This window comes from Mobula birostris, chromosome 18 (genome assembly GCF_030028105.1).
Source record: "Mobula birostris isolate sMobBir1 chromosome 18, sMobBir1.hap1, whole genome shotgun sequence".
NCBI lineage: Eukaryota > Metazoa > Chordata > Chondrichthyes > Myliobatiformes > Myliobatidae > Mobula > Mobula birostris.
Genome location: NC_092387.1, coordinates 71,292,365 through 71,309,607, shown reverse-complemented (window position 1 = coordinate 71,309,607; position 17,243 = coordinate 71,292,365). Strand labels below are relative to the sequence as shown.

Below are 17,243 nucleotides of genomic sequence, written 5' to 3'. Positions count from 1 at the left end.
TGTTGGGACCACAGCTATTTACAATATACATTAATGACTTAGATGAAGGGATTAAAAGTAACAGTAGCAAATTTGCAGATGACACAAAGCTGGGTGGCAGTGTGAAATGTGCGGAGGATGTTGAGATAATGCAGGATGACTTGGACGGGTTGGGTGAGTGGGCAATGTGGATAAATGTGAGATTATCCACTTTGGTGGCAAGAACAGGAAGGCAGATTACTATTTGAATGGTGTCAAGTTAGGAAAAGGGGAAGTACGATGAGATCTTGGTGTCCTTGTTCACCAGTCACTGAAAGTAAGCATGCAGGTACAGCAGGCAGTGAAGAAAGCTAATGGCATGTTGGCCTTCATAACAAGGGGAGTTGAGTATAGGAGCAAAGGTGTCCTTCTACAGTTGTACAGGGCCCTGGTGAGACCACACCTGGAGTATTGTGTACAGTTTTGGTCTCCAAGTTTGAGGAAGGACATTCTTGCTATTGAGGGAGTGCAGCGCAGGTTCACGAGGTTAATTCCCGGAATGGAGGGCTGTCATATGTTGAAAGATTGGACCGAATGGGGTTGTATACACTGGAATTTAGAAGGATGAGAGGGGATCTGATTAAAACATATAAGATTATTAAGGGATTGGACACGCTAGAGGTAGGAAACATGTTCCCGATGTTGGGGGAGTCCAGAACCAGAGGCCACAATTTGAGAATAAGGGGTAGGCCATTTAGAACGGAGTTGAGGGAAAACTTTTTCACCCAGAGAGTTGTGGATCTGTGGACTTTCACACCCTTGCGCAGTCGTGCCCCGTACAAAGTGCCGAAGAAATGACTGCCCCTTCTCAATCTGCTCGCTTTTTAAACTCTCTTGAAAATGAGAATACAGGTTGGAAATCTGAAAAAGAAGAGACTGCATCTGTGAAGACAGAAAAATGAGATGTTGCAGATTGATGACTTTGCGTAAGTACAGGGAATTCTAATCCAAAGAAGAAATATGGTTGTCTGAAATTGTTGAATTCACCATTGAGTCCCAAGGGCTGTAATGTGCTCTTGAATGACCTACACACTTGGCTTATGTTGGACTAGTTTGTATGAGGACAAAAACAGAAACCGTAGTGAGTGTGGATCAAGCATTTTGAGGCTCAAGGTTACTCCTGTCAACTCATTGAAACTATTTTGTAAACTACTCACCAAATTTCTGATTTGGAGCCACATTACTAACAATTCCAAAACTACCTGCCCAACACCAGATATTCCAATTGTCATAGAGATGCCTTTTTATTAAATATCTGCTGCTTATTGGCTACTCTTGCCAACGAAAACAACTTCAGTTTATTTGGTCTTTCCACAAAGCTGAAAATTTCAAGTTTTTGCTTTATCTGCAGTACTCTACACCATGTGGAATCATATATTTCCTGTAATGTGGTGTGCATAGGCATAGAATTATGCTATTAGCCCCACTGGGTCTGCTCCGCTCCGCTATTCTATTATGGTTGATTTATTATCTCTTTCTACCCCTTTCTCCTTCCTTCTCCTCATGACCTTTGATGCACTGAGTAATCATAACATGTCAACCTCTGTATTAAATATGTGCAACGGCTTGGCCTCCACATTCATCTGTAGCAACCGTCTGGTGAAATAAATTCCTCCTCCATTCTAAATGCATGTTCTTCCATTCTGAGGCTGTGCCCTTTGGTCCCAGACTTCTCCCACCATTGGCAACGTCCACTCCACATCCACTTTGTCTACGCCTTTTAATAGAAAATTATAGCTGGGATCTTAATGTCCAAGGATACACTTCGTATCAAAAGGACAGGCAGGAGGGCAGACGGGGTGGCGTTGCTTTTTGGGTTAAAAAATATGAAATTAAATCATTAGAAGGAGGTGACATGGGTCAGAAGTTGCTGAATCGTTGTGGATAGACCTGAGGGACTGCAAGGGTAAAAATACCCCGATGGGAGTTGTGTACAGACCTCCAAACAGTAGTAAGGATGTAGTCTAAAAATTACAACAGGAGATAGAAAATGCATACCAAAAGGGCAATGTTACAATAGTCATGGGGGGGGGGGGTATCAATATGCAGGTAGATTTGGAAAATCAGGTTAGTGCTAGATTCCAAGATGGGGAAATACCTAGAATGCCTACAAGATGGCTTTTTAGAACAGATTGTGGTTGAGTCCACCAGGGGATCAACTATTCCGAATTGGGTGTTGTGCAATGACCTGGAATTGATTAGAGAGCTTAAGGTAAAAGAACACTGAGGGACAAGTGATCATAATATCAAATTCACCCTGATATTTGAGAAGGAGAAGCTCAAGTGAAGTGTGTCAGTATTACAGTGGACTAAAGGGAATTACAGAGGCATGTGAGAGGAGTTGGTCAGAATTGATTGGGAAAGAACACGGGCAGGCATGATGGCAGAACAGCAATGGCTGATACTTTTGGAGGTAATTCGGAAGGCACAGGACATGTACATCCCAAAGAGAAAGAAGTATCCTAAAGGCAAGTTGGCACTACCGTGGCTAACTAGAGAAATCAATGCCAAAGAGAGGGCATATAATAGAGGATTGGGAAGCTTTGAAACACTAACAAGGCTACTAAAAAAAATCATTAAAAAGGTAAAGATGGAGTATCAAAGTAGTTAGCCAATAATATTAAGAGGAATGCCAAACATTTCTTGAGCTACGCAAGGTGTAAAAGAGGTGAGAATGGACACCAGACCGCAATAAAACAATGAAGAGGTAGTAATGGGGGGACAAGGAAATGACAGGCGAACTGATTAAGTATTTTGCATCAGTCTTCACTGTTGAAGTCACTACCTGTATGGTAGAAGTTCCAGGGGCCCTGAAGTGTGTGAAGTGACACACTACTAGAGAGAAGGTTCTTGGGAAACCAACAGGTCTGAAGATAGATTAGATTAGATTCAACTTTTTTGTCATTGTGCCGAGTACAGATACAAAGCCAATGAAATGCATTGGACCAGTTGGTGTACAACTAGGGTTTTGAAAGAGGTGGCTGACATGATTGTGGAGGCATTAATAATGATCTTTTAAGAATCACTAGATTCTGGACTAATTCCAGAAGACTGGAAAATTGCAAATGTCACTCTACTCTTCAAGAAGGAAGAGAGGCAAAAGAAAGGAAACTATTGGCCAGTTTGACCTCAGTGACTGGGAAGATGTTGGAGTCGATTATTAAGGATGAGATCTCAAGGTACTTGGAGGCACGTGATAAAATAGGCTGTAGTCAGCATGGTTTCCTCAAGAGAAAATCTTGCCTGACAAATCTGTTGGAATTTTTTGAAGAAATAACAAGCAGGATAGACAAAGGAGAATTGGTTGATGTAGTATACTTGGATTTTCAGAAGACCTTTGACAAGGTGCCGATGGTATTATAGGGAATATTCTGGCATAGATAAAGCAGTGCACCATTATGAGATGAGGACCCAGAATATACTACAAGAATATTCTCTGAGGTTCTTTGAAAATATTAGAATGGTTTTACTAACTCATGAAATTCCTGGCTTGTCTCTACTCTTTATGGAAGGAACATCTGGGAAGATACTGAGCTCTCTGGATCAAGAAGTTGTGACTATGCCGAAGTCATAGACAAACTGGGAACACCAAACTGAAGTGAAAACAGAATATGTTGGGACTACTCAGCAAGCTGGTCAGCATCAGCAAAAAGAGAAATGGTTAATCTTTTGGGTTCATCCATTTGAACATTGCATGGATGATGTACAGTAATTAATAAGTACGTATTTGCAATATCTCCACAATGGCCATCATCACAAGGCTGTGTGTTTAGACCCCTACTCTACTAGATTTATACTTGTGACTGTAAAGCTAAGTACAGCTCCAATACCATATTCATGTTTGTTGACATGACCACTGTTGTTGGCAAATCAAAGGTGAGGACAATTCAGCACACAGGATGGAGGTAGAAAATCTGGTTGAACAACCTCCCAATCAGCATCAGCAAAGCTAAAGAGCCAATTTATTGACTACAGTATGAGGAAACTGGAGGTCCATTTGCCAGTTCCTATTACAGGATCAGAAGTGGAGAAGGTCAGTGACTTTAAATTTCTGGTGTTATCATTTCAGTATATGTGTCCTGGGACAAGCATGTAAATGCTATCACAAAGAAGACATGATAGTATCTCAGCTTTTGAGCAAATTCTTCATGTCGTCTAGAACTCTAACAAACTTCTATGAATGCACAGTGGAGAGTATCCTGACTGGTTGGATTACTGTCTGGTATGGAAATAACAATGCTCATCAACAGAAAAGCCTATAAAAAGTGGTGGACACAGCAGTCCATCACAGGCAAAGTCCTCCCCAACCTGGAGCACATCTACAAGGTGTGCTGCCAGAAGAAAGCAGCATCCACCACTGAGGACCCCAACATCCAGGCCATGCTGTCTTCTTGCTGCTGCCATTGGGAAGGAGGTACAGAAATCTTAGATCCCACATCATCAGGTTCAGGAACAATTATCACCTTATAAGTATCAGGCTCCTAAACCGGTGTGGATTCTTCACTTCCCTGAACTCTGAATTGATTTCACAACCTGTGGAATCACTTTGAAGGACTCTACAACTAGTGTTTTTGTTATTATTTTACCTTTTTTTTGTATTTGCAGTTTCTTTTTTAGCACATTGGTATTTTTATTGATTCTATTGCATGTCTTTATTCTACTATAACTACCCATGAGAAATTGAACCTGAAGGTAGCAAATGATGACACATATACTTCGATAATACTTTTCGATGATAGTACTTTTGAACTTTGAGCTTAATTATTTTACCAAATAATTTGGGTAAATTTCTCTTGAAGTGCCAGGCAGTTTGTGAATGTACTTTTTCAAATGCAGTATTGCAGTATTTTCCGCACTGACCTTGCAATATTGGAAAAAATCACTAAACAATTACCAACAACAGATCACTTGCAATACCAGAGGAAACAATGCACTGGACCACTGTTACACCACCATCAAGAATGCCTTCCATGCTGTCACCTCAGGAAGTCTGATCACCTGGTTGTACTCCTACTTCTATAGGCAGAGACTGAAGACTGCAGCACCAGTGAGGACCAAGAAGGTATGGAAAAAGGAAGCACAGGAGTGCTTTACAGGACTGCTTTGAATCGGTGGTCTGGACTGTATTCAGGGATTCATCTTAGAATCTGGATGAGTAAGCTGTAGTTGTTACCAACTTCATTAAAACCTGTACGGATGAGTGTGTGCCGACAAGGATTTGCTGTACATTCCCAAACCAGAAGCTGTGGATGAACCAGGAGGTACGTCGTCTGCTAAAGGCTAGATCTGTGGTATTCAAGTCTGGCGACCCAGAACTGTACCACAAAACCAGGTATGACTTGTGGATGGCTATTTCATGGGTGAAGAGACAATTTCGAGTGAGGTTGAAGGTGACATCGGATGCGTGACAACTCTGGCAGTGTTTGCAAGGTGTTACTTCCTACAAAACAAAACCCAATAGCATGAATGGCTTTACTACCAGATGAACTCAATGCCTTCTATGCCCACTTTGAAAGGGAGAATATAACTGCAGCTTTGAAGATCCCTGCTGTATCTGATGACCCTGTGATCTCTGTCTTGGAGGCTGATGTTCGGCTAGCTTTAAAAGAGGGTGAACCGTTGCAAGGCGGAAGGCCCTGATGGAGTACCTGGTAAGGCTTTGAATACTTGTGCCAACCAACTGGTTGGAGTATTCAGGGACATTTTCAACCTCTCACTGCTATGGGCAGAATTTCCATTTGCTTCAAAAAGGCAATAATTATACCAGTGACCGAGGAAAAATAATGTGAGGTGCCGTAATGACTGTCGCCCCAATAGCACTCACATTTACGGTGATGAAATGCTTTGAGAGATTGATCATGACTGGACTGAATTGCTGCCTCAGCAAGGACCTGGACTCATTGCAGTTTGCCTATCGCCACAATAGGTCAACGACAGATGCAATCTCAATGGCTCTTCATACGGCATTAGATGCTGTTCATTGACTATAGCTCAGCATTTAATACATCATTCCCACAATCCTGATTGACAGGTTTACAGAACCTGGTCCTCTGTCCCTCCCTCCCTGGATCCTCAACTTTGTAACCAGAAGACCACAATCTGTGCAGATTGGTAATAATATCCCCTCCTCACTGACGATCCACACTGGTGCACCTCGGGTGTGTGCTTAGCCCACTGCTCTACTTTGTATACCCAGGACTGTGGCTGGGCATAGCTCAAATACCATCTATAAATTTGCTGATGATACAGCCATTGTTGGTAGAATCTCAGATGTACAGGAGCCAAGGTATACCAACCAGTGGAGTAGTGTCGCAGCAACAACCTTGCACTCATCGTCAGTAAGACAAAAGAGCTGATTGTGGACTTCAGGAGGGGTAAGACGAAGGAACACATACTACTCATTGAGGGATCAGAAGTGGACAGAGTGAGCAGTTTCAAGTTCCTGGGTGTCATGATCCCTGAGGACCTTACCTGGTTCCAGCATATCGATGCAGCTATAAAGAAGGCAAGACAGCGACTACATTAGGAGTTTGAAGAGATTTGGTATGTCAACAAAAACAGTTAAGAACTTACAGATATACCGTGGAGAGCATTCTGACAGGCTGCATCACTGTCTGGTATGGGGCGGGGGTGCTACTGCACAGGATTGAAAGAAACTGCAGGGGGTTGTATATTTAGTCAGTTCCATCTTGGGTACTAGCCTACAAAGTACCCAGGACATTTTCAAGGAGTGGTGTCTCAGAAAGGCAGCATCCATTATTAAAGGACCCCCAGCACCCAGGGCGTGCCCTTTTCTCACTGTTACGATCAGGTAGGGGGTACAGAAGCCTGAAGGCACACACTCAGCGGTTCAGGAACAGCTTCTTCCCCTCTGCCATCTGATTCCTGAATGGACATTGAACCCTTGGACACTACCTCACTTTAATATATATTATTTCTGTTTTTGCACGATTTTTAATTTATTTAATATACATATATTGTAATTGATAGTGTTATTTACATTTATTTTTTCTTCTGTATTATGTGTTGCATTGAACTGCTGCTGCTAAGTTAACAAATTTCACAACACATGCCAGTGATTCTGATATCGTTGGTATTTCCTGCATTTTCTGTTTTATTTGGATTTCTACCATCCGCTTTTTAAATTTTCAAATCCATCTACTGAGCTTGTCAAGGACCATTTGACCCAGTTGCAGCATAGTCTGCAGATCCCAAATAAGACATAGGAGCAGAATTAGACTAATGGCCCCATTGAGTCTGCTCCACCATTCCGTCATGGCTGTTCAACCACCTCAGAACCTACAGAACTGAATTGAAGGTTTTCTCTGTGAGGAACAGATTTAAATGAAAGATTGTGTGCCACTTTGATTGAATATATTGAAACATTCACAACAACAGTTTTCTTTGAATTTTTGTGTAAAGACTTAGCAGCCGCATCAAAATTATTGATGACAGGCATATAGAATGAGTGGCATAATGTATAGTAAATCTATATAGATATTATTTGATATACTGTATTTTCTGAATCTGTTTATCTTTTGCATATGTATGTTATCTAAACATTCTGAATATTTTTGAAATAATGTGGAATTGAGCTTATTTTTAGCATTACATGCTAATAATTCGCAAATGCAACTAAATTTTAGCCTGGGTGTTCTATTGATATATAATCTGAGTTTAACTGTTATTCATTCTTATGAATGTTTTTCTTAGTTCCATGAATATAAGCCATGTAACCAAAGCCTTCTTAATCCTTTGTAGTGTTGACATTAAAATAGAAATGAAGTGTAGTAATGGTTAGATATTTACAATTAAGTCACAATATCGCCACAGGCTTCAGACTAGTTTTGCCATCTGTTTAAGTAACTGGCTCACTCCTTACTGTACATGCAACCAAATTCCATGTGTTCAGTGCAGAAATTGCATCTCATAAATGTCAAATGATGTATTTCCACAAACAAGGTAAATATCTTTTGAAACAACATACAAAATGCTGGAGGAACTCAGCAGGCCAGGCAGCATTAATGTAAAAGAGTAAACAGTTCTTCTTCAAATGTTGCTTTTTAGCAAGACTTGGCAAAATTATTGTAAATTCAAATTAAATCAGGCTTCATTTGATACCTGATGGTTTCCTGGTTGACAGTTTCCTCGTTGTTACTGCCTTTACTGTTTTGACAAGTACTCAAAACGGCCCTTTGTATCAAAGCAAAGTGAAAAATGATTCCTTTTTAATAATAGCAACAAGGACCCTTAGCTAACCTTAAAACTAAAACATTAAATCGGAAGCATGTTTTCATGTCAAATCTGCAGCTACCTTGCCAATCCGCTCGGGGTAGAAGAGAGTAGAATTTTGTACTTTTAGAGGATCCGGTTTTATCTTTTATTAACGCGTAAATACACTTGATTATAATGAACATTTTAATTCTTGTGATCGCTCCTGTTATGCGAGTGTTCTTGAGAGAGTGTATTAATTCCGCCGTTCGGCATTCGGTTGGTTCATGTGAGCTTGTTTTTCCATATATTCTCGGAGGCGGGCGATCCTACTTCCGTGAAGTTGTAAAAGATTTAACATTCAATCATTTGCCTAGGCGCACTGTTATATATTGTAACTTAAGTCGATCATGTTTAAATAAACAACCAGAATTAGCTAATGTCTGCACGTTTTGTCACGTTGCAATGTTAATTATGCTTGGAAGAGCTCGTTAAAAAAACTGCGAATACAGCAATAAGACGTGAGCGGCGTCAGGGAGAATGTTTGATCGAATGCGGTGATTGGCTGAGGAGCCGTCACTCGTCGCGCTCTGATCACTGCGATGTTGTGAATGGGAGCAATCGATGAATGGGCAGCGGTGAGGGCGGGTTTTCCGGTTCCAGGTTAGATTGATACATTGCACCGCTGTCAGTCTGTGAGATAGGAGTGTGAATCTGCGGCGGGAAGCGTGCTGCCCAACTCCTCATTCAGCCGACTGCGTTTACTGATACCATTTAGCATGACGTGTCTCAGGTAGGTACTAGGTTGTGGAAGGACCTGTTCTGGGTTGTGCGCTGATGCATTTATTTTTATTTTTATGTGTTTTCTTGGCCCTTTCGCCCGCTATTTTTGCTTTTTAATGCAGTCTGCTGTCAGACACTGCCAAAGCAGTTAGTGAACGACCAGATAACAAGAGGGTGAGATATTCTTTTATGGCATATATTTCAACCTTCATGGCAATTCTATGTTAGGTATTTCCACAATGTCGATTTTAAAACAGCTGTTGAATCGCTCCTTTTCGTACTGGCGGTAACATCTTAATGGAAGTCCATCCACTCCATATAAACTTTCTGCTCCACATAGAAAAGGGCATTGGGTTTCACTGCACGCTCAAGCTCTTATCTTCATGTGATATCTATGCTGACAAGAAGGCTTCTTGGACTTCATATGCAGTGTTTGCTGTTCCCAAACAAGCTCTTTTAGAGGGGAGCACACACAAAATGCTGCATTCCACCAGCATTTTGTGTGTGTTGCTTGAATTTACAGCATCTGCAGATTTCCTCGTGTTTGCGTCTTTTAGCAGGGAAATCATTACATATTACTGTAAGGAATCTCGAAAAATTTCTCCCTCTTAGTCTAGCTCGCCCAACCTGTAATAACTTTCTTACAAAGAGATCTGGTTGAGGAATTATTTGCACTCTCGAAATTTTGAATGAGAAATTAAATTGGTTTCTGGTGGTTTGGACTTTTCTCTGTTTTATAAATGTTAGTCTTATAAAAATACAAAAGCCTGCCTAGTTTTCCCATTCCTCAAACTTGTACCAGGCGGAGTATGTTTTTCTTTTAATAGGCCCATTGTGTTGATCTTGGAATTTAAAATTCTACATTTCCATGGGTGAATGAAATCCAGATGGCAATTTTTTTTTCTCTCTAATGTGCACTAGCATTGCTGGAGAAAGATAGAACCTATTGTTATGTAAGTTTTATTTTTTGTAAACCCTTGGAGGTTGAATTTGTTTTATTAGTGTAAAACGAGTTTATACAAGCACATCACCTCCAAAACTGACCACTAGTCCATCTGGCACCACCGGCCTCTGCTTTCCTGCATTGACCTGTTTAGCCACAAAACTAGAGAGGCTCAAACACGAGGAAATCTGCAAATGCTGGAATTTCAAGCAACACACATAAAAGTTGCTGGTGAACGCAGCAGGCCAGGCAGCATCTCTAGGAAGAGGTACAGTCAATGTTTCGGGCCGGTCTCGGCCCGAAACGTGGACTGTACCTTAAACTAGAGAGACTGATGTTTTTAGCTATCAGCGTGTTGGTGCCACATTTCAGGGAAACATTTGGTTCCTTTCCCATGGTTACTATGATGTAAAACCATATCAAATTCTTTGGAGAAACTCAACTCATTTGTAAAACAATAAGACCTCTGAGGGAACCTTGGAAGTCTAATTCTAAAATGAACCTACCCATTTCCCTTGGATTATAGGGCACTTTTTATCACTAAATTCCTCATCTAAGATATTTCAGTTTTTTCCCAAAACGTTTGAAAGTAGCATTGCACTTGATGTTAATATTCTGCAGTTTGCTGCATAATTGAGTTATCAAGGTAAGTCAGTTTTTAAAAGAACATTTCAGGTGAATAATAACATTTTTCTGTTAGCTAAAACAAGTAAATGGGAATAACTTCAAGGTAGTGTTTTTTTAAGGGCAAAGGAAGTTGTGTTCTGTGAAGCAAATTGAATGGCTTGCATCAAATTTATGCAAACAATATTAGACAAATGATTCAGATTTATCCACGCATTTTAATGACACTGGCTGAAAAATCGATGGGAGCATTGATTCTATTCCATCAACATGCTTGGCCTGTGAGTCAGAACAGTCATGTTATTGGCTTGAAGATTTCCACAGTATTGTCCTTATATTTGTCATAGCTCCATATTCTGGGTAGGTTGTTAGTAAATGAACTGATTTACGGTTTTACCAAATTTCTAGAAGGAATAAATGTGCATCAAACCAACACCAGCTTGCAAGTGTAGGAGGATACGATCAGGAACAGTTTACTTGGCTTCTCAGCCGCTCCTTTTATTCAATACAGTCATGTCTGATATGCTCGGGTCTCGACGCTTTTTCTGTACCAGTTCTCCATCATCATCAGTTCCCTGATCTTTTTCTCAGAAAACTTTCTACCTTTTTGTTTACGCCTTCAGTATCTAGTCTTCAGGACTCTGCACCTCTGTTTTAAATTACTGCCCCCTGAATGTTTAAGAGTTAATGATTGAGAGAGCTATGCCTACATGTTCCCTTTCACATCTATGATGATTTCAGTTTCAAACACAACTGATAGTCCAGTATTGAGAAAGTTGTGGGTATTTAGATAGGATAGATGTCGAGAAGATATTTCCTGTGGTGGGGGTATCTAGAACTAGAGGGCACAGCCTCAAAATTGAGGGGTGACCCTTTAGAACAGGGGTAAGGAGGATTTTTTTTTTAGCCAAATAGTAGTAAATCTGTGGAATGCTCTGCCACAGACTGTGGTGGAGGCTAAGTCTACGCATGTGCCTAAAGTGGAATTTGATCGTTTCCTGCTGAGTCAGGGCATCAAAGCATATGGCGAAGACGGCAGGTGTATGGGGTTGAGTGGGATCTGGGATCAGCAATGATGGAATGGTGGAGCAGACTCGATGGGCTGAATGGCCTAATTCTGCTCCTATGTCTTACGGTCTTATGGCCAGAAAAGGATTCCAGTAACATCTTGTGCAAGGGTGATACAGAGGATGTATTGTGGCTTTATTGTTCAAGGGAGTTCCCAAGAACTTCACTGCAGCCCATTGGAAATATTTCATACTCAGTTGTTTTGTCTGTAATATGCAGTTAAATTCTGTGATCTACATACAATATGCCTTATTTATTTCCAGTTTTGTGTGAATTTTATCAGAGGAAGTGTTGGATTTGCGTAGTTTGTTGTCTTTTGCGTGTTGGTTGTACATCTTGTGTGTGGTTTTTCGTTGATTCTGTTGTATTTCTGTGTATTTACTGTCAATGCCAACAAGAAAATGAATCTCAGGAGAGTATATGATGACGTGTACTTTGATAATTAAATTAATTTACTTTGAGCTTTGAACTTTTGAATTAATATAGCCTTTTGCTTTAATTTTAGACAAAATATTCTGTTTGGGATGGGAAACCCCCTTCTTGACATATGTGCTATCGTGGACAAAGATTTTCTGTGCAAGTAAGTTTTTACAATACTTTGAAAGTATAGGTCCTTTGTAAGTTTTGTCAGAATTATGTCATGCAGAAGTTTATGCATGATGATGCTGAATAGTGTACATAGTGGTGTGAAAAGAATTGAATGTATATCATACTGAAGCAACTTTGATTCTAGATAAATGTTTCTATTCCATGTACGGATTCTGATATGACAAGTTTAGATATTAACTGCAGAGTTTATTGAAATGTAAACTCATGGATTTTGGTTGAGATCAGTTTCTGAAGTGTGTTATGTTCCAATTGCATTTATCTGTTTTAAGAACAGGTCTGGTGAAGCAGTAAAAACCATTTCCTGAAAGTAACTTCTGATGTTACAAGAACTCCATATTTAAAACTGATATCTGTAATTATCTGCCTTGCAGCAACTTCAGAATGCAGACATTGTCTTCCATTTGTTTTGAATAGCAGGATGGGTTACTTGTCACAAGAAGTGGGAGATTTAAGGAGCGATACCCATCAGGACTTGTTCTTCAGTTGTAAATTGATTTGGCAAAGGCGAATAAAATGTTGGGTTTAAGTGGAGTGACCATTTTGAGAGCAGTCGTAGAGTAAGCTGTCAGGGTTAGAGTGGGGAACTGAGCCTTTGACAAGAGAGGCAGAGGCTAGGGTGAGGCTTCTATCAACTTTTTCTTTATAATGGTAGAGCAGCAAGAATGGATCACAGAGCAGTGGCATGCTCTTGCACAAGGCGGGAAATCAGGGAGACCTTCAGTGTTTCTGATGGTGCTGGGTGACCTATAAGTCATTCAGCAAACTGAAGAGCTATAGGGGCAATCACAGCTAGGTTGCAGTAGGAGAGAGAAAAGAAGTAGGCAGACAGTGAAGAATACTCCTGTGGCCAATCCCCTGAATTATAAAGTATATTGATTTGGATACTGTTGGGGTGGAGGGAAACAGTCATGAGGGAAAAGTCCCAGTGACCAGGTCTCCGGCAGTGATCTGGCTCTGGGGCTCAGGGGAAGAGGGGAGAAGAGCAGGTCCGGCAGCATCCGTGGAAAAGATTGGTCGATGTTTTGGGCCGGAACCCTTCGTCAGGACTGTAGGGGGAAGGGGCAGAGGCCCTATAAAGAAGGTGGGGGGAGGGTGGGAAGGAGAAGGCTGGTAGGTTCCAGGTGAAAAACCAGTAAAGGGAAAGATAAAGGGGTGGGGGAAGGGAGGTGATAGGCAGGAAAGGTGAAGAAAGAATAGGGGAAAACACAATGGGTAGTAGAAGGAGGTGGGACCATGAGGGAGGTGTTAGGCAGCTGGGGGAGGGGGCAGAGTGACATAGGGATAGGGGAAGGGAGGGGGAGGGAATTACCGGAAGTTGGAGAATTCTGTGTTCATACTAAGGGGCTGGAGACTACCTAGACGGTATATGAGGTGTTGCTCCTCCAACCTGAGTTTAGCCTCATCATGGCAGTAGAGAAGGCCATGTATGGTCCTCCAACCTGAGTTTAGCCTCATCATGGCAGCAGAGGAGGCCATGTATGGCCTCATCATGGCAGTAGAGGAGGCCATGTATGGTCCTCCAACCTGAGTTTAGCCTCATCATGGCAGCAGAGGAGGCCATGTATGGCCTCATCATGGCAATAGAGGAGGCCATACATGGCCTCTTCATGCCTTTTCATGATCTCATACATTATTTCTCTTATTGTGTTTGCTCTGTTCATGACATCCTCCTTAGATATTCATTTCATCCATGATATTCTTTGCATCCTCCTCAAAAACCACATCTCTGCTGCTTCAGTTCATTTCCTCATGTTACTGGATATTGTCCAACATTCTGAGTCATACAACATGCACCAGTAAGGGTAAGAATAGAATGATATGATATTTAGGGCCAGCTGGTGGTGCAATGGCATCAGCGCCGGACCCAGGAGCGGAGGTTCCCGGGTTTGAAACCAGTTGGGTCCGCTCTCGAGTACACTTTCCATCCGTGCCGGGTTGAGTGTCGAGATCGCAACTCGGCCTCATAAAATAAAGGGAAAAATACTGCGATAATGTCTGTGTGAGGAGTGACACGCCACACAGTTTCTCTCTTGCTCCGCGCCTTGTAAAAGCCATGAAAAAGACATCGTCACGGGCACGCACGCACATGCAGACTTGCACGCACACAGGCACACACCAAAAAAGAAGAATGATATGATATACTCATCTGCCATTTCGGATGAACGTATTACTGAATAGTTAATGTAGGAGACAGGGTTTAAGTTTTGTGGCTATTAGGATCTCTTCTGGGGAAGGTATGATCTGAACAAAAGGGATGGTTACACATGAACTTAAGAAAGGTCAGTGTCTTTGCGGGCAGATTTGTCAGATCTTTGGGAAGGGTTTAAACTAGTTTGGCAGGGGGATGTTTCAAAATGGACAGAGAAAGAGTTGGCATTGGTAATCAGGGAAGTAGCACAATTGCATAAAGTGAGAGCATTGTGGAGGGATTGGCTATAGAGTGTGGGTGTGGTTGTTAGCAAGAATTTGGGAGTGTAAATTGGAAACATGTTCTCAGAGAGATTTACAATTTAAATGTGGAGTTTTTATGGTGCATTTGCATGGTAGTTCTGAATAAATTCCCCTCATTGAGGCAGGGAAAGGATGATGGGGTAAAGGAATCATGTTTGACAAAAGATGTGGAACATCCAGTCAAGAGGAAGAAGGAAGCATACTTAAGATGTAGGAAGCAAGGGTTAGATAGGGCTCTTGTGAGTTATAAGGTTGGCAGGAAAGAGATTAAAAAGGGTCTTAGAAAGCTAGACATATGTGAAAAACAGGATGGCTAGAGTGAGGGTAGGACGAATCAAGGATAAAAGAGGAAGCATATGCCTGGGGTCAAAGGAAGTCCTTAATGAATATTTTGCTTCAGGATTCACCAGTTGGAGCAGGGGGCCCCAACCTAGGATTCATGGACCCCTCAGTAAGGCTCCATGGCATAAAAAGGTTGTGACCCCTGAGTTAAAGGGACTTGATAACTGTGAGATCAGTGTGGAAGAGGCTAATGTGTTGAGGTTAAGAAAGAGGATGTCTGGAACTCTTGAAAGACATTAGGTTAGATAAGATCCCGGGGCCAGACAGGACGTATTCCAGGTAACAATGGGAAACGATGGAAGAGATTACTCCGCCATTGCAATGATATTGATGCCCTCACTGGCCTTAGAAATAGTACTCGAAGATTGTAGGTTGGCAAATGTTATTCATTTGTTCAAGAAAGGTGTTAGGCATAATGCTGGGAATTATAGACCAGTGAGTCAATGTTGGGCAAATTATTGGAGAAGATTCTTAGAATCATAGTTTACAAGCATTGTGTGATTAAGGATAGTCAATAAGGCCTTTTGAGAGGTGCATCATGCTTCACCAAGCAGATTCACTCTTTTGAGGAAGTGACAAATCTCTGACATCTCCTCTGTGCCTATTTCCAAGCACCTTAAAGCTGTGCCCTCTTGTGCTAGCCATTTCAGCCCTGGGAAAAAGCTTCTGACTATCCACACAATCAATGCCTCTCATCATGTTATACACCTCTTATCAGGTCACCTCTCATCCTCCTTCACTCCAAGGAGAAAAGGCCGAGTTCACTCAACCCATTCTCGTAAGGCATGCTTCCCAATTGAGGCAACATCCTTGTAAATCTGCTCTTTCTATGGTTTCCACATCCTTCCTGTAATGAGGCGACCAGAACTCAGTACAGTACTCTAAGTGGGGTCTATACAACTGCAACATTATCTCTCGGCTCCTAAACTCAAATCCCACGATTGATGAAGGCCAATGCACCGTATGCCTTCTTAACCACAGAGTCAACCTGTGCAGCAGCTTTGAGTGTCCTATGAACTTGGACCCCAAGATCCCTCTGATCCTCCACACTGCCAAGAGTCTTACCATTAATACTATATTTTGCCATCATATTTGACCTACCAAAATGAACCACCTCACACTTATCTGGGTTGAACTCATCTGCCACTTCTTAGCCCAGTTTTGGATCCACAAAGCAATGTCCCCTTGGATCCCATGCCGCCTCGCTTTCTCAATAAGCCTTGAATGGGGTACCTTATCAAATGCCTTGCTGAAATCCATTTATGGCTCTACCTTCATCAATGTGTTTAGTCATATAGGCATCCATTAGTCTCGTGAGACCATGGATTTGCGCTTTGGAAGGTTTCCAGGGCGCAGGCCTGGGCAAGGTTGTATGGAAGACCGGCAGTTGCCCATGCTGCAAGTCTTCCCTCTCCACACCACCGATGTTGTCCAAGGGAAGGACACTAGGGCCGATACAGCTTGGCACTGGTGTCGTCGCAGAGCAATGTGTGGTTAAGTGCTTTGCTCAAGGACACAACACACTGCCTCAGCTGAGGCTTGAACTAGCGACCTTCGGATCACTAGACGAACGCCTTAACCACTTAGCCACGCGCCCACACAAAAAATCCTCACATCCTCAAAAAATTCAGTCAGGCTCGTAAGGCACAACCTAGGTGCCTTTGACAAAGCCATGCTGACTGTTTCTAATCTTATTATGCCTCTCCAAATGTTCATAAATCCTGCGTCTCAAGGTCTTTTCCATCATCTTACCAACCACTGAAGTAAGACTCACTGGTCTATAATTTCCTGGGCTATCTCTACTCCCTTTCTTGAATAAGGGAACAACATCCGCAACCCTCCAATCCTTTGGAACCTCTTCCGTCCTCATTGATGATGCAAAGATCATCGCCGGAGGCTCAGCAATCTCCTCCCTCGCCTCCCACAGTAGCCTGGGATACATCTCGTCTGGTCCTGGTGACATATCCAACTTGATGCTTTCCAAAAGCTCCAACACATCATCTTCCTTAATATCTACATGCTCAAGCTTTTCAGTCCGCTGTAAGTCATCCCCACAATCGCCAAGATCCTTTTCCGTAATGAATCCTTTGCTTCAGTATTCACTAGGTACCTCTGTTATCTCCTCCGGTTCTGTGCACACTTTTCCACTGTTACACTTGATTAGTCTATTCTCTCACATCTTGTCCTCTTGCTC

The 17,243-nt window shown here is 41.9% G+C and overlaps 1 protein-coding gene across 6 annotated transcripts in view; it reads left to right on the top strand.

Moving 5' to 3' along the window:
* Window positions 1–17,243, top strand: part of LOC140212226 (adenosine kinase-like) — a 297,931-nt gene that overhangs the window by 11,558 nt on the left and 269,130 nt on the right. For 5 of the 6 annotated variants that reach the window (XM_072282952.1, XM_072282954.1, XM_072282950.1 and 2 more), the window contains exon 2: window positions 12,153–12,227. In XM_072282952.1, coding sequence (XP_072139053.1) covers window positions 12,172–12,227 — 56 coding nt within the window. In that variant the 5' untranslated portion in view covers window positions 12,153–12,171. Of the gene's footprint in view, window positions 1–8,916; window positions 9,023–12,152; window positions 12,228–17,243 lie in introns of those variants that run through there. The other variant, XM_072282951.1, reaches the window with a different exon arrangement.